The sequence below is a fragment of the Ceratotherium simum genome, chromosome 12, assembly GCF_057802395.1.
Source record: "Ceratotherium simum simum isolate JZ-2026a chromosome 12, ASM5780239v1, whole genome shotgun sequence".
In the NCBI taxonomy this organism is placed as follows: Eukaryota; Metazoa; Chordata; class Mammalia; order Perissodactyla; family Rhinocerotidae; genus Ceratotherium; species Ceratotherium simum.
This window is the reverse complement of record NC_141911.1, coordinates 68,871,348-68,894,100: the sequence shown is the minus strand read 5'-3', so window position 1 is coordinate 68,894,100 and position 22,753 is coordinate 68,871,348. Positions and strand designations below refer to the sequence as shown.

General features: G+C 37.5%; 1 protein-coding gene across 2 annotated transcripts in view; it reads right to left on the bottom strand.

Annotated features, from left to right (window-relative positions):
• ELOVL6 (ELOVL fatty acid elongase 6) overlaps nucleotides 1-22,753 on the bottom strand; it is a 139,980-nt gene that overhangs the window by 36,198 nt on the left and 81,029 nt on the right. For both annotated transcript variants that reach the window (XM_087437741.1, XM_014784594.2), the window contains one exon: nucleotides 5,608-5,739. In XM_087437741.1, coding sequence (XP_087293867.1) covers nucleotides 5,608-5,739 — 132 coding nt within the window. The remainder of the gene's footprint in view (nucleotides 1-5,607; nucleotides 5,740-22,753) is intronic.

Below are 22,753 nucleotides of genomic sequence, written 5' to 3'. Positions count from 1 at the left end.
GTATCTGAAAATGGAGGGATTGAACAAATTCCCGGGGAGCTGGGAGAATACCCAAAGGGTGTATGTGTGTATGTTGTGCACACATGGGTTGGGAGGGGCAGGTAGGATGTCTTCTTTAGCCTGTAGCTATGATTTTTCTGGTAGTCCTTTGCAGCACACATAGGTTAACAGAATAACAAAACTGATATGTAAACTGAGCAGAATTGTAGAGGGTATCCTGGCAGCTCTCAGGTGGAAAGGCATTCAAATACCACTCAAAATGTACAGAAAGCCATTGTGTTTCAGACTAGACATTGTCATCTCCATTTATGAAAACGTTAGCATGGTGTCCTTCATCAAGGAAGGAAGCGAATCTGCAGGTCCTAAGTAAATGCCGGGATTATCTTTCCTATGGCAGTGGACTTTTTTGCTTTTACTGTTTATTAGGCTTTTTGCCTTGATTGTTTATTGGGTTTTTTATTTAGTGTAGATGCTTCACATTTCTCTTGCTGCAAAGGGAAACAAAATGTGTTTTGTTATCATCCTGGGACCTGACCTTTGAAACAACTGTGTCATCTGGCTGTTGTGTTATTCCTGGTCTCAGCTGTTTTATGTCTCAATAAACAAACATTCCAAAAATTTTTTTGAGAAAAATCTATTTGATTCTGAAAAAAAAAAAGCTTTTATACACCTTGCCTTCAGAAAGAAATACTTTCCTATATATCCATTAGTTTCAGTTTACAAAAATGAGAGAGAAGCTGTAATTTAAATATGGCATCAGAATCAAACATTAAATGATTTCTATGGTTCCTTGATAAAATGACACAAAAGCCAGAGAGGAAGGAAGGCACAAAGAATTGATAGAGATAAGGTCATATTTTATATTTTCAAGTGGACTAAACATAAAACCAAAACATTTTGATAAAATGAGATGATTAACAAAATTTAAATGAGCAATATCTGACCTCCATCTGTCTACAAGGTGTCTACCAGACCGTATATCTGTGTACAAGATGGAAACATTAACAATGATGGAGTCTTCAAGGGCTGAACAACAACGGACAGGAAAGAAATGTCCCCAGATTATCCTTTCAGCTACACATACACACTTAACACAGTATCATTGTCAGAAAAGAGAAACAAGAAACATTCTTAATTTTAACTATGAATCTGCCATTATGGGGGGAGGGGTGTGAGGATCAATAGGGCACAAAGTCTGTGTTTTGATATAAGCTGCTTTATTTAATGTACACCAGCGTGTTATCAGATTCTTATAAAATGACACAATTGCTAACTTTTCTTTTGAAAAACTGACTCTTTTCATTTTTTGCTTTATTGCCATCCATACTTTGTATCAAACACAGTTATCTTTTTGTTTGACTTGTCTGTAATGACATAAAATCTTACAAAAGGAGGTGAAGCCTCCTATGGACCCTCTCTGATCCCATCACTCTCCCTGCCTCCCCAGAAACACAGACAATCGCTAGCCAAACTTTTCAAACATTACTTTTATACTTTTACTACATATATGTTAATAGATAAAATGTAGTGTTAATTTACGGGCTATGAGCCTTTTCATACGTGGTATCACACTCCCAGGATTATTCAGCAGCTTTCTCACTGCTCAGCATTAGGCTTCCTAGCGGCATCTTTCACTATGTTACTCTAGCCCTTTTGGTGCTACATTTACAAATGTGAAATTTATAACCTATTATTGATAAAATAGGAGCTTTTCTCCTATGACATTTATAGTTTATGTATCCATTTCTTTTATATCATTAATATGGCTGGAATCATTGTCTATAATGTTGTTCTTTGTGGATTAAGAGGGATCACTTTTGGCAACCATAGACAAAAATACTGGACATGAGATGCTTGGGTATAAATTGATTCAGTTGTCCTGAAATTTGTCATTTTTGACATTTCATCATTTTACAGGTCAGTGATGTACTTACTCCTTCAATATGAGTTCTTTAAATGTCATATTTTCCTCATCTGAACAGTTTCAGTTGGTTTTTAAATTATATATTTGTTGCCTTAAAAATAAGACAATTGCTGCTAATTCTTCAGATATTAGATACTGATGTGTGTGTATAAAATCACGAGTAGCTTTGATTAAAAACCATTCACTTGCTGCTCTGCACTATTAAACATACTTTTCTGAATGTCTCCTGTGCTGTATTCAAACACTTTCTTCATGGAAACCTCACTGAAGAAAAAAAAGTAATTTTCTATTAATCTTGAATATATTTTACACATAAGCAGATAATGAAATTTAATGACAAAACAAAAATATGGCCAGGAAATAAAAGTGAGTTTCAACAGGGAAAATTGCTGGTTAATAACGAGGTGAGAAGTCAAATTGCAAAGTACAGAACATCTGGCTTTGTGCAAATAAAGCATAAAACAATCGAGGCTGGAGTGAATCACTAGGACACAGGAGTAAGCAACTTTGAAGCAAGTGTGATACTGGCATCTATAAATATGCAGCCCAAAGTAATTATCGTATTCCAATGTGCGCTGACTAGACACCATGCTTTGACCTGTTCTGGGTCAGAGACCTAGAAGAAGGCTCCTTGGAACTCCTTATGCTGCCAACGAGAAGAAAACACTGCCAGACAGATACCAGGTAAAGCCTGCTTAAATCAGAAGCACACACATCTGTACTCAATCTGGAAGGACTGAGAGTTATTAAATAAATACATAGAAAGTCCTTTACAAATCAACTGTAGTAACCCAGCCAAGATGTCACAGCAACATGATTTAATGTCAGCAGTGTCTGAGAAGAACAGAGCATAGGCACCTTGAAGTGCTTGATGCTATTTGCCATGAGGAACAATCTCATCCAAAGGCTTTACTAATTCAAATTAACAGAATTTTTCTCAGTATTTACCCTAAGGAAATGTTCAAACATCTAGGGCCAAACGCCACAGGGAATTACGTCATCGAATAAGGAAATGCTTCTCCTTAGGTTGGGTGGCATGTATGCTGGAAGAAGGGCACTGTCTCATCATCCCGGTCATATTCGTAAAGACTAATTGACACCAGAAGCTGGTGGTTTGGATCTGAAGGGGGGCTGTGGGTAATGGGGAGAAACTGTCCACAAAACCCCAGAGAAATCATTCTCAGATGAAAGGAAGCCAGTGCAGGCCTGGGGAAGACTCAGCTCATCGTATTCTATCTACTCCATCAAAACTTAGGACAGCTTTCAATAAATTAAACTGTATACAGCCTGTGTGAAGACCGCTATCATGTTCAGCCAACATCCAAAGATAAAGAAGAAATATATTCTACAGGTAATTCTTGCCAAACTATACAAAAAAATCCCAACACTTTCTGAAGCAAACAGGGTTCTTGTTTTTGCTTAAGTACTCTGCATATACAAATTACTTCCCATTTCAGTTATCTTAGTTCACGAGTACACAGTGTGTGGCTTCTGGAAATCAGTCATAGCTGGGTCTCGGTGTCAATGATTTTGAGATGAATTTGATGAATTTAAAGTATAACTCCATGAGTTCATAATGATACATAAGCAAAAAGACGTTATTATTCACATGCTATGTAATTAAATCATTTTCTTTTTTGAAACTGCTAAATATGACTCGTGTCAAGCATTTATCCTGCCTTTGCTGTAATAACTATAAATACTTTGGGATAACTGAAGAGTTGATGAAGGCAAGTTGCCTCTTACAGAAAGTCCTGTCAAATGTTAAACCTGAATATAATCAAACTTCTAGATCTAACTACCAACTAACAAGGACACAGGGGACAGAAGAAGGCCATCAGCAGAATCCAGTCTGGGAGAGCCTCTAAGGGACAAGTGATCTGATTTCTTCAAAGGGTGGATGGGGTCGGGGAGGGACACAGGAAGAGCAAGGTAGAAACCTCTAAGTTAAAAGAACTCAACCAATGGAAATGTATGAATCTTGTTTTGACCCATAAAAATAAATTGTAAAAACAAAATCATTTGTTGGACAACTGGGGAAATTTGAACACCTAGGAATAAAGAATTATTACTAATTTAGATGAGATAGTGATACTGTGGTCAGTTTTTAAAAATGAGTACTTAGATTTTAGAAATGGTATCATTTCACTCAGAAATATTTCAGCTTGTATTGTTTCCAAATAATATGGGGAAAAGGGGGAAGTTGGTAGGGATGTAGACGAAAGAAGATTAACCCAGTGTTGATCATTGTTTAAGCAGGTAATGGGGTGCATGCGGGTCCATGTACTTTCTTTTCTGCTTATATGTGTTAAAGTTTAAAAAAAATGAAAGATAAAGGCTCAGGGGATGTTAAAAATTCTGTAAAATGGTGAAACGCATCATTCAGATACAGATAATTATTTCCTCAAATATCAAAATACTTTGGTCGAGGCATACTCTGTGAACCTTAAATTTAAATAATAATGAAAATGCTACTTTGTATTCAGAGAATCATGCCCTGAAACTGATTGAAATGGAAGAAGTCTTGAGTGACAGATCCAAATCACAAGTCCCTCAAACACAGCACCTTACAAAATGCACCGGAATCCGTGTAGACTATATCTAGTAGTAGCGAGCACATGAGTGTTTAGATGCAGGATCTGACATAATGGAAATGTACAGGTCATCAGAGTTGGTGAAAATCCTCTTCCTGCCTCATCATTTTTAATCAGCCTTAAGTGACTAATGAGGCTTCTAAGGATACTATCTCTTTCTGCTTAGTGGTAGGACAGTTAATATATAATATTAAAAAATAAAAATAAATATTCATAAATACTACTAAAATGAATAGTTTTTAATTTTGTGGTATGTCTACATCTGCTCCCTCCACCCCTCTCACCCCAAACCTAGTTATAAACTTGCTGGTTTTGACAAGCAAAACACAAATAGAACAGGTGCCTTTGTTAGTGCTGTAGGTAAATTCTGGCACCTGTTTGGACACCACCTGTGTGCTAATTAGTCTTGTGATTGCCTAGATCACCAAAAATTACAAAACTAGAAATGCTCCTTCAAGCTTCCAGGAATGTGTCTGAATGTTGGCTGGCAGATGCCCCCAGAGATACCAGACCTGGTCCTGGCAGTCTCTACGATGAGTTCTACCTGATACAAAGTAAAAGCTAGCTGCAGGCAATGGGGTGGAGGGTGCTTCTGGGGACACAGAACAAAAGCATTCTCTGGTCTAGTGATACTGACGCAGCCTGGTGTCCAGTATCCAGTCATATGCCTGAGTGCCATTTTTTGATTAAGTATTAGTTAGGAACAGTATGCCCATCACATTTGAACCCTACTCCACCATAGACTTCAACAGTTTACTGGTGCGGCTTTCCATTTAGCCCTTCATCTATATTTATGAAACAAAAATAACGAAAGTGACGCATTGCTTGTAGACGTAAGAGATAAATTGGATTACCGCATGAGCAGTTTGGACAAGAAAGGAGATGGCATGAAAGCTCTCCAAATACAAAATTGAGTATATAATGTGGCACATTTGGTTGCAATGAAGTCTTTCTCTCTGGACATGGCTTTATTTTATGTCTTCAATAATCAGAAATGTGTGATGTAAATATAAAATGCTCAATCATTGCTTCTTTCAGCCAACTCTGATGAAATGGATGGATTGTATTAGGAAAAAGAAAAAAACCTACCTGAAGACAGCAAGGGTCAGAGACCAGAGCACTAACGGCTTCCTCAGCTCAAACTTGGCCCGCTTGTTCATTAGGTGCCGACCACCGAAGATAAAGGCAGCGTACAGGGCGGAAAACAGGAACGATTTCTTCCTATGAACAAACACAGAGACAAAATCTTATGCGATAACAATCTTTAAATGATCTATTAGAAATTTATATTTATTCATTATACATCAACTTTTATACCAGTCCCCCCTTTGTTAGCACTGCAAACATATTCTTGGGAATGTGCCCCCTTCACCAAAGAGAGATTGTTGAGTCCATTTGAGGACATGGTGTTCTGTTGAAATCTCCCTTGACAGACTAGGTCACCCAGATTAAACAACATATGTCAGCATAGATAGATTTTCTTTTCAGGCTGTATGACTAAAGATTTCAACAACATACCATCAAGGTACGAAAGGAAGCTTTTCTCTGAGAGAATTAACTGTGTTTTTCAGAGTTTGTTGGGCAATTTAGATAGATTTTTTAAAAAGAATTATTTTTCCCACCAGCTGGGAGAAAATATTTGCAAAACATATATCTGACAAGGGGTTAATCTCCATAATATACAAAGAACTCACACAGCTGAACAACAAAAAAAACAAACAACCCGATCAAAAAATGGGCAGAGGAAATGAACAGACACTTCTCCAAAGAAGATATACATATGGCCAATAGGCACATGAAAAGATGCTCAACATCACTAATCATCAGGGAAATGCAAATCAAAACAACACTAAGATATCACCTCACGCCCGTTAGAATGGCTATAATCACCAAGACAAAAAACAACAAATGTTGGAGAGGATGTGGAGAAACAGGAACCCTCATACACAGCTGGTGGGAATGCAAACTGGTGCAGCCTCTACGGAAAACGGTATGGATATTCCTCAAAGAATTAAAAATAGAAATACCCTATGATCCAGCTATCCCATTACTGGGAATCTATCCAACGAACCTGAAATCAAGAATCCAAAGAGGCTTATGCACCCCTATGTTCATTGCAGCATTATTCACTATAGCTAAGAAGTGGAAGCAATCTAAAATGTCTCTCCACTGATGATTGGATCAAGAAGATGTGGTGTATATATATATAATGGACTACTACTCAGCCATAAAAAAGACAAAATCGTCCTATTTGCAACAACATGGATGGTCCTGGAGGGTATTACGTTAAGCGAAATAAGCCAGAAAGAGAAAGACAAACACTGTATGATCTCACTCATATGTGGAATATAAACCAACACATGGACAGAGAAAACTGTATTGTGGTTACCAGGGGCAATGGGGGTAGGGCGTGGGCACAAGGGGTGAAGGGAGACATATATATGGTGACGGACAAACAAAAATGTACAACCCAAAATTTCACAACGTTATAAACTATTAAAACATCAATAAAAAATTATTTCTATTGGAAATAAAATACTCGGTGACAAGGTTGTATCTTGGGACAAGAAAGCCATTTAAAACTGCATCTTCCTAATAGGCTAATGAAACTAAAAGATGATTTTGGAGAAATACTAGATGATTTAAAACACTAAAATCGAGCTACATGACTTGGGGCACTCCCAACACGGATTCCTGAAATCTTCTCCACCAAAGAAGCAGATATGAAGTTTCCATATTATCACTAATAACAGGCATAACTGGCAGACACGATCTGATGTAACGGGAAGAACACAGAACCACCTGCGTATACTTGCCTAAAACCTTGAACTGAATCTAATAAAAATCTGGTTTTACTACCTGTTTAAAGGAAATACAGAGGATAAATTCAAACTGTGAGTCCTTCTGAACTTATTTCTTCACCAAATCAGTAGTGTGGAATCAAAATCTGTGACTGCTCTAGACTAAAAAGCGACTTGAGAGACACAACAATCAAATATAATATGTAGAACTTTTTTGGGTCTTTATTTGAATGAACCAATTGTAAAAAGACATTTTTAATAAGATTAGAAAGTTATTAGTCATAATTTTAAAAGTACTTAGTTAATATTTATGGGTGAAATTACATGTCTTGGATTTGCTTTAAAATATCCCAGGAAACAAACAAAACCAAAACAATATTAAGGGCGGAGAGATGAAACAAGATTAACAAAAGGGATGATGGAACACAAGGGCTCATTATTCTCTTTCTCTTTTTGGTGGTCAAGCTTATGTGGGACTAAGCCAGAAATGTATAAGCAATGTAAAGTGGCATCTCCAGGTCCTGCTGGTTTATTACTGCACTAAGGAAGTGAACAATAGTACTGATAGCGCCAACAAGAACAAGAACAACAGCTTCTATAGAACTATGATTCAATAGAAAGTAACAGAGGCCTTGTAAATAATTTAAACATCTGTGCATACCTCCTAAAAAAGCAATGTTTCTCTTAAAATGGGTATTCTCCACTCAATTAGCTTAAAAGGGAGAGGGTTGAAAAGTTACAAGACATAGTACAAAAAGCACAATATATTAACCTAAAGAGCATATCTGTTCATATTTTGTTCCCTAACTTCTGACATGGATTGCTGACTCACGAGGGATCTTATTATTTATGCAAGCAACACTCCTGCTTCAATGAATGCAAGTGACCTACTTGGTGAACACAGTGGTGGTTCCAGAAATCAACCCATAAATACGAGTGGAATAAATCACTTCCACCGAGGTTTTCAAACCCCTCTTGGAAACATGAGACCTGGCACACAGTAAATGCTTAATAAATACTCATTGAATGATCATGGTCTTGTCATATCAAATTTTCTGATAGGAAAAAACAATTATGCACCTGTGTTCGTAGGTGCTCAGCAAACACTAACTGAGTGAATGAACAGTTGTACTCTCCCAGGAATATATTAATAACTAAAGAATAAATTATTCAGAAAAAACATATGATCCATTTTCTTCCTCCAGAAAGATACAGACTATTTCTATACTTCAAAGAGAAAAGTGAGGCAATTTTATGGAAATTTTAACTATTGAACACTTCAAGAAGAAAGTACTTTTGGCCATAAATATATACATCGCTTTACCTCTCCTTTGTATTTTGCAAGTATACGGCATTAAATTACTTTGAGTCAGAATCACTATCTGCCTTTATACTCATATAAGCAAGGACTCACTAAAGAAAAACAAAATTCTATCAAGTTAATGTAGGCAATAGTAATACCAAATAGTATATATTCTTTTCTAAATTATAAAGTAATAAGTGACAATATTCACTGTATGATTTAGGAAGTGATTCCTGTGGGTAGAAGGAGTGCTAAAAAGCTTTCTCTTCTAATCCTCCCAATCACCCCTAAAGTCAGCAAAGCATTATCTTGATTTGATGGATAAGCAACCAGGCTTAGTGGCTGAGTAGCTTCAGATCTTCCTGTTCTCCTGTGGTAAACTTTCAGGAGAAAAAAGGGTGCACCTGATGTGTAATCTTATACGCATATAAGAATTCCTTAAGCCCTCCTACTGAATTGCATAGTCATTGTGTAACTGTATAGTACATTGCTTAACTGTGAAAAGTTGAAGAGGAATCTCCATGCCTTCATGTTTCAACTGTCATATTTTCTGGGCATGGAACACTTTGATCCAAACCCTCTTCACCTCCTGGAGAATACAAACTAACACTATATGCCACTGAAAACTTTTCCTTAAAATTATTTATCATTCTTTCTCTTGCTTATTCAATCTAATTCAGATTTTGGTTAGGGTTAGATTAATTGTAATTCTTGTAATTATGGGCCAAGTTAAACGGATGTCTTTATATGATCCTATCAATCTAGCCATTAAGGGAAAAATAATGTGCCTCAAAGGACCAAGAAAAGAATAAAAATCTTCCCTCTGTATTTTTTTCTCTAATTTCTTCAGTTATGGAATGAGAATTAATCCTAATGCACTGCTAACTTCCTGGCACGAACCATTCTCTTCTCCATGTGTTTTCTAAAGATCTCTTTATAAACCTTCAATTCCACAGCTAGGTCAACCAAGTCAAACAATATAGACACGAAGAACTTGAGAACTGTAAGAGACCTTAGAGATGGAGCCCAATTTTCTTTTCTACAGAAGGGGGGTGAGTTCTGATGACATCAGTTGCTCATGGTCACATAGCTACATTTTGCATATTGGTCAAAATTACCAAAAATCCTCACGGCTGTGATCAAGCAGGCAGGTAAACATAAATTGATTGTCTAGGCTATATCTGGGTCATAGGTAGTCAATAATGGAAACTGATATTTGTTTAAGTATAAATGCTACAATAATAATAAGCTGCTTATTGTATCCTACACAAATCTTGTACTGGGGTGAAATTCCAAGAATGCTTTGGGTTAATTTAGAATTAAGCTTAGGCTTCTTCTGTAAGAGGAAGTCATCTAAGAAAGTATTAACTCTTATCTCTTCAACTGAGTAATCAAAATTTATCATTTATAGTTGAATGTGTTATGATTTTTCCATTTTGCTTAGAAGAAGAAAAAATTCTCTTCAGCAAACTGGGCAATTTAAGCAGATTAAAACGGTCTTTCTGTTCTGGCATCTTTTTGGTAAAGGTTCAATTATAGTCAAGATGAATAATGACTTGCCGTAATCCACTTAGCATTTACTGTGAATAGATGACTTCCCTAAAGCTTCAATGGTAATCCAATAATACTCCATATTCTCGGCCTACATAGCTGGGTATAATGGTAACACTACATTGTTTTATTACCAGATAACTAGTAATTTCTGGATGGGATGGAGTCTTCTTGTTTAATAAATCTTAAACTAGTAATTTCTGGATGGTATGGAGTCTTCTTGTTTAATAAATCTTAAATGTACATCATATAGCAAACCCTTAACTCTAAGTGCTTAATAAATACATTTAAGGACAGCGATCCTGTAGCTGCAATTACGAGGTAACTAACCAAATAAAAATCACCCCAATGAGATACTGATGTGCTCTGAGCTTCTCATGCTTGTATTTACCTTTTTTCCCCCTTCTATCTCTGCCATCAATGAGAATAATGGAAATTAGTTCACAATTAATAAAAACAAATAATGGCTTTATCCTTTATCCTTACAAAGCTGGATTTCTCTATCATGCTACCTTGTTCCAAAACATTCCTAGGGGATGTTTTGCTGTTCTTACCAAAGTAGCTGCTTAGGATTTGTATTTATTGTTCTATCCAATAACACTTCTCAAAGAGTATGTATATATATAAATGCTTTTTTCCCCCCAACTCCTGGGATTCCACCAAAAACAGTACCTAGCTTGAGTTTCTTTAACACTCACATCAATGGAATACTACTCAGCCATAAAAAAGGAAGAAACCTTGCCATTCTCGACAACATGGATGGACCTTGAGGGTCTTATTTTAAGCAGAACAAGTCAAAGAGAAAGACAAGTACCATATGATTTCAGTCATATATGGAAGATAAACACAAAGACACAGAGAACATGTTGGTGGTTACCAGAGGGGAAGCGGGGTGAAGGGAGGGTGAAAGGGGTACAGGGGCACATTTGTACAGTGATGGATGGAAACTGGACTTTTGGTGGTGAACAAGATGTAGTCTACATAAAAGTCAAAATATAATGATGTACACCTGAAATTTATATAATGTTATAAACCAATGTGACCTCAATTAAAAAAAAGATCTCTACCAGCTGACTTGTATTCCTTCAGGAGTCAAACAAGTTTAAGAACAGAGAAGCCTGTATGCGGGCAGCACTTCAACACAGGACAATTGCTAACGAACACCTTGGGGAGACAGATGGCCTGAGCTCGTTTATCTCTAAGTGACCTTATTTTTATGGCTACCATATTGTGTAAGGCAGCTGTGAAAGTGAAAATTAAGCTGCAAGGGAGAAAAGATAGAAAAGGAGCAGCGTCTCTCGCTTTCACTGGTATCTATGGTAGATAGATAGTGTACAGAAAGTTTTCATGTTCTAAGTTGAAGAGTTTGAAGCTGAGAAAGAATGCTAATCGGTGAGGCCACATCTCTTTTAAGATTTCTCCTTTAGTTCAGTTGCTGATTCAAGTCAGGAAACAATTCAAGTTTCTGAAAGGAACTTTAGGGCCGCGTATCCTGGAGACCCAGAGACTGAAGCAAATACACTTCTTTTGCCAACATGGCCTTCAGGGGGTGTCCATGGTGGTTATAATTTGATAAGAATATAAAGGAAGGTTTTTGCGAGTGGGATCCTGAAGTTGTGCTCTTGGAGTTCTAGCCAGGCCTGGATTGCATCATATTCTTGAGAATTCCCCCAAGACTTCATAGAGGCATTTTTCAACATTAAAAATAATGGGAATTTTTAAGCAGTTTCTGTTCACAAGTAAATTATAACTGAGAATTAACTCTGTGCCCAAAAGTTCTGACAAAGAATAACTTTGTAAGTAATAATGGAAATATGTCCATAATTAATACAAGTGAATGGCGCCTTGATAATTGCAAGACAAAGCCAGGACTAAAGAAACGGGTTATTCTAATGTTATGTTTGACCCAGGAAACCAAATAATGTGTGATTTCTGAGCTTCTTTGAGTTGCAAACACCTCTGCTTCTCATTCTGCTTTCCCCTGAGATGCTAATTTAAAGATCACAGGTTCTCCATACTTATTTAAAAGAAAAAAAAAGGCGAGAAAACTATTCTTTTGTAATTCAGTTCTCCTGTTGTTGAAGTAGGCCGTGATCAAAGTCACATTTAGTGACTAAAGTTGCATTTAGTACAATGGATTCAATAACCTGGCTACACATCCCTTTCCAGGAGAGTCCACTTCTCCTAGAATGGACCAGCTAGGGAAAGGTGCTTGTACATATCTGTCAACATGTCTTTTCTTCCCCTTGTTACCTTTTTAAAAATCTTGAATTCTACTTTCTTGTTGGCTTTCTTTTTACAATTGAAAATAGGATCTTTGGGGAAAAAATACTTTCAAAATGTTAAAAACACCCACACACAGCCCCATAAAAAAAAATGCCATCGCTCCAATACTTAAATTGGCAAGATATCAATTAATTACCTTTGTCTCCTTAGATATTTTCAGTTGCTGATGAAAAATGCTGACATTCATCCATCCATTCAAAATTTAATCAACTTTTTATCATTTTCATTTTCATTTGCAGTGTGGTTAGTATGCCATTGAATGAAAAAATAATAATAAACCGATCCCTAATTAAGAGTAAATCCTGCCTCTGCTAATCTAGTTAGCAAGAAAAAAATGTGTGCTATAGATAATAATGTTTGATAAAAATTCTGAGGAAGGAGCTATTATTGTCATGAAAAAATGCTCTGTAGAAGGCAGGCTTTGAGCTGGACTTTTAAGGCCTTGGATGAATGGACAGAGGCCAGTGAGAATCTGGGGTGGAAGAAGCCGCCGCATTAGGCATAAGCTGAGTCGGGAGTGAATCGCAGGAGGCGCTCTGGGGTGTGAACCACAGAAAGTTAGTTTGGAAACGCAGGTTAAAGTCAGATTGTGTGGAGCTCTGAAAACTGTGGCGGAGTTAGGACTGTTCATCTCAAGTTCACCTCAAGGTTGCAGGTAGGTGGCCAGTAATTTGTTACTACTAATAACTAAAGCACAGTACTGGAATTTGTGGCTTAATTTTCTTTTCCTTCCTCCTTCTTTTTAAATAAACAAGAATAGATTCACTCATGTATATACCACTATGTGCCTTGGGCCAGAGAAGAAGGAGGAGGAGGTACTGCTCGTGGCCCCCAGAAAGACAGATGGAGGATGCTGGTTTCAGCCATGGAGAGCACTGAAGGGTTTTGAGCTGGGAGGGGGCAGAATAAAAAAAGATATGTCTTCAGAGGAACTTGGCATTAATTATTTCTATTCTAGCGAGCAGATGTGGCTGAAGTTTGATTCCACATCTCTAAGTCAGTACACTCAGGCACATTCCCCACAGCCCACATTGCCAGCATCTATAGCTGCATAAGTGCATGTGTGTGAACTGAAGGAACTTCTCTAACGAATTTCTGCTCTTCCCAGGAATTATCAGATGGGGCCACCTCTAAGTTCCATTCATTTAAGAATGAATATCCTCCCATTCTGAGAAAAGGATAGCAAATTGTTAGGCTAATCATGGTCTATTTCAGTAAAGCTGATGTTCGCCTCAGTGTCCTGAATTGTCTTGTAGACTAAATGTCAATTTTAATCCTAAAGTTTTGCATCTCAGAGAGATGCAAGAATCTTTTTCTTTGTTTTAGAAGACATGGTTTAATAAAACTGATCAAGAAGAATCCATTTCAAAGTTAGAATCAAAGATTTTAGACGATACTAAATCAAAGAAAGAATTAAAACCTATTCTTTCTTTGATGAATGTGACAGTTTATCTCCTTAGAAAGAGGAAAGCTTACCACAACCTCTGAATAAAAATTTAGCCAAAAATGGTCTTATTAGACAAATCTCCCATCTCAGAGCAAACTAATAATGAGCTCTGCATTGACAAAGTAATTTATAATCTGTTTTGTTTGAGAGTATTGCTCTCAATATTCTCGTCTTGATTCTCCAGTATTGATTGCCACTTCAAGTCAGAATTTCCAAGGAACTGTCTTATATAATACATCAGCTACTGATACTAGTAGCTAGTAAGTAAATAGTAGCTAGTCATGGTAAAACGTTAAACTTGAGTGGCTGTTTCAAAAACACTAAGTTCTCAATAGGAGAGGCAGCATGCAGACACGGAATCCAGAGAGTGGTCTCAGCAGCAAGTCAGTTTCCTTGTGCTAATACCCTTAAAGAAATGCCCTTAAGAACAAGAACCAGACAAGGATGCCCACTTTCACCACTCCTATTTAACATAGTATTGGAAGTCCTAGCCAAAGCAATCAGGCAAGAAAAAGAAATAAAAGGGATCCAAATTGGAAAGATGACATGATTTTATATATAGAAACCCCTAAAGAATCCACTAAAAATCTTTTAGAAATAATAAATGAATACAGTACAGTTGCAGGGTACAATATCAACATATAAAAATCAGTTGTGTTTCTATATACTAACAATGAAGTAGCAGAAAGAGCAATTAAGAATACCATCCCATTTACAATTGCAACAAAAAGAATAAAATACCTAGGAATAAACTTAACCAAAGAGGTGAAAGATCTGTACACTGAAAACTATAAAACACTGTTGAAAGAAATTGAAGACACAAAGAAATGTGAAGATATTCTGTGCTCTTAGATTGGAAGAATTAACATAGTTAAAATGTGCATACTTCTTAAAGCAATCTATAGATTCGGTGCAATCGCTATTAAAATTCCAACAACATTTTTCACAGAAATAGAACAAAGAATCCTAAAATTTATATGGACAGCAAAAGACCCCGAATAGCCAAAGGAATCCTGGGAAAAAAGAAAAAAGCTGGAGGGATCACACTCCCTGATTTAAAAATATACTACAAAGATATAGGAACCAAAACATCATGGTACTGGCACAAAAACAAGACACACTGATCAATGGAACAGAATCGAGAGCCCAGAAATAAACCCACACATCTATGGACAGCTAATCTTCGACAAAGGAGCCAAGAACATACAATGGAGAAGGGATAATCTCTTCAACAAATGGTGTTGGGAAAACTGGACAGCCACATGCAAAAGAATGAAAGACCATTGCCTTACACCATACACAAAAATTAACTCAAAATGGATTAAAGACTTGAATGTAAGACCTGAAACCATGAAACTTCTAGAAGAAAACATAGGCAGTACATGCTCTTCGACATTGGTTTTAGCAACATATTTTCAAGTATCATGTCTGATTGGGCAAGGGAAACAATAGAAAAAATAAACAAATGGGACTACATCAAACATCTTCTGCATAGCAAAAGAAACCATAACAAAATGAAAAGACAACCTAACAATTGGGAGAAGATGTTTGCAAATCATATATCTGATAAGGGGTTAATATCCAATAAAGAAGTCATACATCTCAACAACAAGAAAACTAACAATCCAATTAAAAAATGGGCAAAAGACCTGAAGAGACATTTCTCCAGAGAAGATATACAGATGGCCAACAGGCACATGAAAAGATGTTCAACATCATTAACTATCAGGGAAACACAAATCAAAACTACAATGAAATATCACCTCACTTCTGTCAGAATGGCTATAATTAACAAGACAGGAAACAACAAGTGTTGGAGAGGATGTGGAGAGAGGGCAACTCTCATACATTGCTGGTGGGAGTGCAAACTGGTGCAGCCACTATGGAACACAGTATGGAGATTCCTCAAAAAATTAAGAATAGAACAACCACACGATCCAGCTATTCCACTGCTGGGTATTTATCCAAAGAACATGAAAACACGAATGCGTAAAGATACATGTACCTCTATGTTCATTGCAGTATTATTCACAATAGCTAAGACTTGGAAACAACCTAGGTGCCCATCAAGGGATGAATGGATAAAGATGTGGTATATATACACAATGGAATACTACTCAGGCATAAGAAACAATGAAATCCAGCCATTTGCAACAACATGGATGGACATTGAGGGTCTTATGCTAAGCAAAATAAGTCAGAGGGATAAAGTCAAATACTGTATGATCTCACTCACAAGTAGAAGATAAAAACAACAAAAAACAATCACATAGAGACAGAGATTAGATTGGTGGTTACCAGAGGGGAAGTGGGGAGGGAGGAGGGCGAAAGGGAAAACTAGACACATGTGTGTGGTGATGGATTGTAATTAGTCTGTGGGTGGTAACATCATGTAATCTATACAGAAATTGAAATATAATGATATACACCTGAAATTTATACAATGTTATAAATCAATGTTACTGCAATTAAAAAATAACAAATAAAAAAAAACGGGGCCAGTCTGGTGGCATAGCAGTTAAGTTCGGGCACTCTATTTTGGTGGCCCAGAGCTCACCAGTTTGGATCCTGGGCACGGACCTACTCACCACTCATCAAGCCATGCTGAGGTGTCATCCCACATAGAAGAACTAGAAGGACATACAACTATGCACTGGGGCTTTGGGGGGAAAAAAGCAAAAAAGGAGGAAGATTGGCAACAGATGTTAGCTCAGGGCCAATCTTCCTCAAAAAAAAAAAAAAAAACAGAAATGACCTTTGCTCTAAGAAACAGAAAGCTTTCATCTGAATTTCCCATGAAGAAGTGCTCACTTGTTGAGATTATTTTAAAATACAATAATAATGATAATACGGAAAGCACACTATAACTCTGAAATGGTTCCTATTAGAGCAGTTGAGTGCCTCCTCTGTCATCAGGTTAACTTTACCTCTTACAGTCTTAAAATCTATTATGTAATATAAGTGAGGGATTAGTGATGTTTTTTCCTGAATATGAAATTTTCTTGGACCAGAAGTCGTATGATGTATAATTATGGGCTTGTGTCAAGGCTGCAATCTTTAAAAAAAAATCTTGTCATCCACTCTAAGTGCCTGCTGACCATAGAAATATATAATAAGACAATTTATAAAATACTAAAAATTATATAAAAAGTAAAATTAGAGTCAAATATAACAATCTGTTTTCCTGCTTGTCTTCATTCTCAAGAAGCCCTGAATGTTCTGCAGATAACAGATTTATCTGAGAGCTGGAGACTAAAACCAGAAGTGAAAAAACACTATAAAAAGCATATGATTATTCACAATGGAATGGAAACCAGATTTCAGGTTTACAAGATTAAGTCCAATTCAGACATAGAATTTTCCCAGATTTAGATCAAAATGACAGCTGCACAGAAAACTATATAAACAAGCATAAACATATCTAAATCTGTAAGCACTTTCTCTACACTCAAGGGGTGAATGTTGGAACTGAAGATGATCCCCGTCTGTTGCAGTCTAATACATCCTTGTATTTATGAAGAGTTTTAGTTTACAGTCATTGCTTCAGACAACTGTCAAAGAAGCTAGAAAATACTATCAAGGAAAAAATTACATGTTTTCATGTTAACTACTGAGTAATTATGTATCCTGCTGCATGAACCTTCCCCTGGATATAAAGTTTGCAAGGAGTTGGAGAAGCAACAAGAAAATATGCCCCAAATACTATTTCTGGATTAGGGAGGAAATAGCTCAGCCATGATGAAGATGATCTCATGGTATAGGTCATGGACACTTTTCTGTCACCAAAATCAAATTTACATAAGAAATTAAGCCTGAGTAAAATCTAGCAATGACAAGAAGAAATACATTATTAGCAAGGTAATGAAGATGGCAGACATTTTTCACCCATGAGATATCACCCATTTACCCAAGAAGGGATTATCAGTTTCATTTTGCTCTTGAAAATAATAATGTGGCAAGATTTTGATTAGAGCATTTACATTGCTCCTTCAAAATCTGAATGCTCATTCAGTGACGTAAGACGATAAGGCCTGTAGACGCTAGCTTTGAGAACTCTGCTAATGAGGACAAAGTGCCTCATGAATGGGATTGTATTACCTTACTGCTGCTGGAACAAATTCCCACAAACTTAGTGGCTTAAAACAACATGAATTTATCATCTTACAGTTCTGGAGCTCAGAAGTCTGAAATGAGTCTTAACGGGACTAAAATCAAGGTGTTCCCAGGGCTGCATTCCTCTGAAGGTTCTAGGGAAAATATGTTCCCTTGCCTTTTCCAACATCTAGATGCCGCCTGCATTCTCTGGCTCGCTGCCTCTTTTTCCGTATTCAAAATGCATTGCTCCCACCTCTGTTTCCATTATCCCATTGCCTTCTCTAACTCTGCTTTTGTCATCACCTCACCTTCTCTGACTCAAATCCTCTTGCCTCTCTCTTAAGGACACTTGTGATTACACGGGGCCCAAGGGATAATCCAGGACCACAGCCTAGAAAGGTTCTCCAATTTTAAGGACCCATGTGATTAGACTGGGCCCACCCAGATATTCCAGAATAATCGCCTCATCTCAAATTCCTTAACCTAATCACATCTGTAAAGACTCTTTTGCTATGTAAGGTAACATACTCACAAATTCCAGGGATTAAGACATGGACATCTTTGGGTGATTATCAGTCAGTCATTTTACCACATGGATTAACCTGAACAATAGTAAGGTCTAAAGCCATTTTTCTACAAAACACATGGAGGAATGCCCTACAGATGGCATACCTTTCATCTCTACGCTTAGTTTGCTAGATCTAAAGCCAGCCTCTTCCTTCCAGCTCAGGAAAGCATTTTAGAATGCGAGGGGCTGAGAGTCAATCTGGAACGGATTGTCCTGAAGCCACTGAGAACAATATAAACTCACAAACATCAGTACTTGAACTCTTATTACTAACATTTGATTTAACATATACTTTACAATGGACTTGGCACCAAAGCTTACAATTTCTAGTAAAATATACAGTTTATTAGAAATGACTAATATGTATTCAATTTATCCCGACTGTCACAAATTCTAAATTGCCATTTTATGCTCTTTTGCAACAACAAAGATTGTTTGGCTTGTGCCCATCCTCTGAATTTCAATCTTAAAATATATGTTACAGGCTCCATCAAGTTCATTTTCCTATTTGCATTAATCGAGTTATTTTATACTTCACCACTCTTATAGTTAAAAAAGCCATAAAGAATGAGTCATCTCAGGTGGCTTAACAAGGGGCAGCATTTGATACAGATGGTAACTCTCTCTTTTCTGCAACTTTCTTCACTTGGTTTCTGGGACACTATTTTCTCTTATTTCTTCTCTAACTTCACCATCTGCTCGTTTTCCATGCTCCTTTGCTGGTTCCCTCTTCATCTCCCCAGTCTTCAACTTTGGAGGGCTGCCAGGGCTCAGTCTAAGGACTTCTCTTTTCAGCTACACCAGTGGTTCTCAACGGGGGTGATGATTTTGTCCCTAGGAGGACATTTGGCAATGTCTGAGACATTTTTGGTTTTCACACTGGAGGGGAGTTGGCTATTGGCATCTAGTGTGCAGAGGCCCTGGCTGCTCTCCAGGACAGCTCTCCACAACAGCGAACTATCCGGCCCCAAACGTCAATAGTGCCAAGGTTGAGAAACCCCGGACAGGAGAAATATGAAGACAGAGATTAAGAAAAGAGAAATCGGAAGACTCAAGAGAGTACATGTTGAAATGTGATACAGCCTCAAAACACATGTTCACTGGTTGGGATGATGTCACTTATGCTTCAGATACACTCGGGCTGAACTGCTTCCAACTGATGCCAAGCACAGAGCCAACAGAGTACGCTTCTCGTTTCAAATCAGCAGTTAAACTTAAAAGTGAAAACAAGGCAAAACAACCAATTCGGCTCAGTTTTTCCCTTTACTATTCTAGAATTAGCTTCACTTCTGCCTACAATGGAAACATGCTCCAGCTGCCCGGTGAGGCCTGGAGTGACCAGTTCTTACACACTGTTCATCTGTCGCAAGGCTTCCCTTGCCACAAAGGTCCTCCAGAGCTGCATTTTACAATCTCTCTCCGGATAAGATAGAGGAGTGACCTGAAATGAAGGGCAGTCACCCCACAAACAGATTTCAAACTCTTCTTGAAGTAGAATTCCAGTAATTTCCAGTCATCCCTTTACTAACCAATCCTATAAGACAATTCCATGATAGCCGATCCTAACTTAGTCCCGCATGGGGCAACGTTGTAAAACTACATCAGACTATCAGAACTTACAACTATGATATAGATCTTATATGTTCTTACCCAATCTCTTCTAAATCATTAAAATAGGGCAATGTGATAACAATGAAGGTTTCTATGACATAAACTTTTAAAAAATTAAGGGCAGAAATAGCTCTATTTCGTTAAGTCTCAGAATTAGACAAGGAAAATATGTGTATCATATGATAAAGTATACCAATTGTGATGAACAAAATCAGAGTCTTGGAACAAATTAGTGATTATTTTTATTAGGTACTCCTAGGCCTTTGTTCCCCGACATTTTTGCCATGTTAGGAGCCACTGATTCTCTTCTGATGATTGTGTACCAAGCTGAACGAGTTGAACAGGAAGCTGCTCCCTATAATGTGCATGTCATCAGTTTCTACAGGAGAACCAGAGGCAAACCTGCCAGGAAGTGTCCCAGCTGGTTTAGGAGCCTTTTATCTCTATATCTGTTTACATAGTTTCCCACAAAGACTTTCTCTTTGCTTCCTTTTTTTCCGTCATTCACAGGTTCAAAGCTAGGAAAAATGATATAAAGACTTTTTGGGGGAAAAATGTTTAAAATGTTTAATAGGAAAATAGAAAAATGTTTAACAGGAAAACCTCAAGGTCTATCAGAAAACATGGACATTAAGTGCATATGAAGAAGATCAACTAAAGAGAGTAACAGGCGAATTTGTTTTATTTTTAAAAGTCTCTTTTTACTACTAGGTTGTGAGACAAGATTAATTTCTTCTTTACTTGCATGTCAGATGAATCCTGGGATGTAACTAAGGTACATCTGTGATTTATCAAGCATGAGTTTTGAGAAAAGAGATTCTCAAAATAACAATTTCCATAGCATCCTTTTCTTCAGACAGTTTCAGAAGGAAGAAAAAATGCTTAGGGAGAGAAGAGAGTGTATCTGACTCATGGTTTCTTTGAAAGCCAGAAAGTTAACGTGTTTTCCCATATTCCTCAAAGCATTCCCCTTGCGAAAGTGGTCTGCGAGGGAACGTGTCCTTCAGCTTACTCATGCCCACAGGCATGCGCCGTGTCCATAGACAGTCATCACTGTATAGCCAACCTGAGCCTTTGTGCTATTCTCTTTCCTTCTTTTCTTGTTTGTCTAGACTGATTTACTAAACGAGAAGATCTGAGAGTAAGAATATTCTTTACTTAGCTATGCTTACCCAGAAAGGTTTCCCACCAAAAGAAAACAAGTAAAAAAAATAAAGGATTGCCATATGTTAACTTAAGATACGTGCTTTAGTCCACGGCATTTTTGAACCAATTTGAGAAATTCTAGATGCATAAGTGCTATAATAACATTTAAAAGTATTTATTGAACATCCACAGGTTGCAGCTCACCAATAAATGTAGGGTGCAGGAACTGACTGTTCCATAATAGACGGTTGAGGGCTGGCCTGAAATCACAACAGCGCATCGCTCCAGACCACTAAAATAGAATGGGTTTTAACTGGATCAAAGTAATAACTTTTTAAATGGAGCAGTTACTATATTCCAGGCACTGTTTTTGGTGTTCCAAGCACTTGATATATATAAAGTCTCATTTATATTTCTAAGAACCCACCATCATGCACATTTTGCCAACAAAGAAACTAAGGAACAAGGTTAAGTCACTTGTACAAGAACCATGGCTTTAAGTGACAGTGCTGGGATTAACCTAGGCAGTCACGTGTCAGACCTGTGCGCTTAACCATGACCTTGTAGTCTGTGGTCCTTTCAACAACAGTGGTTTTTTAGCATCACTTTTTTCAGCTCCCTCTCACACCCCACTGCTCTTTCTGACATTCAAAAACATAAATAATCAGGTACACTTGAAATTCACTTTTTCTCCAAGAAAGCATTCCTTTCTTTAAATCATATTCATAAGGCTACTGATTTTAATAGAGAGAAAGAACTTGAAGAAAATAAACTAAAAGACGGCACCCTTGCTTAAGAGGTCCAAGTCTCCAGACAGTACCTCCCACACGTTCCCCGCATGCTGGAAGCTGCCTGCTCCTTTCCAGTGCCATGCCTGCTGACTGGTGTGCATGCTGACGGCCGCGTTCCCTTGACCACTGCATGGAAGGATGTCCTGAAGGTCTTTGGCATATTACACACTTTTCTGCCTTTGGGTCTTCCCACTTGGACTGATTTATTCTGTAGTTCTAGCTGTCCAAAAGGACATGCAAGGTGCCTGTGCTTTTGGATCCTGAAACCTAGTACTGAAAGATTGTTGAGACAAGACTATATATAAGGAAATGTAAACATTAAATCATACAAGGGCAAGTACTTTATATTTTCTAACTACCTTGTTCATTTATATTGGCATGTCATAAGGTGGGTTATAGGCGCTACAGAAATTTTAACAGGTATGACATTGTCTCTTAGACTATGTCCAAATGCTTTTACATGATTCAAATAATTTGACCTCTGTCCACTCTGGAATCATGTCTTGTCACTTCCCCTCGAACATCCTATGCTACAGCCATGTTGTGATTTTCAAAAGACATCACAGCCCTTTGTCTCACCTTGCCTTTAAACACGCCATTCTCGCTACCTTGCATGCCCTTCCCACCTATCCTTGT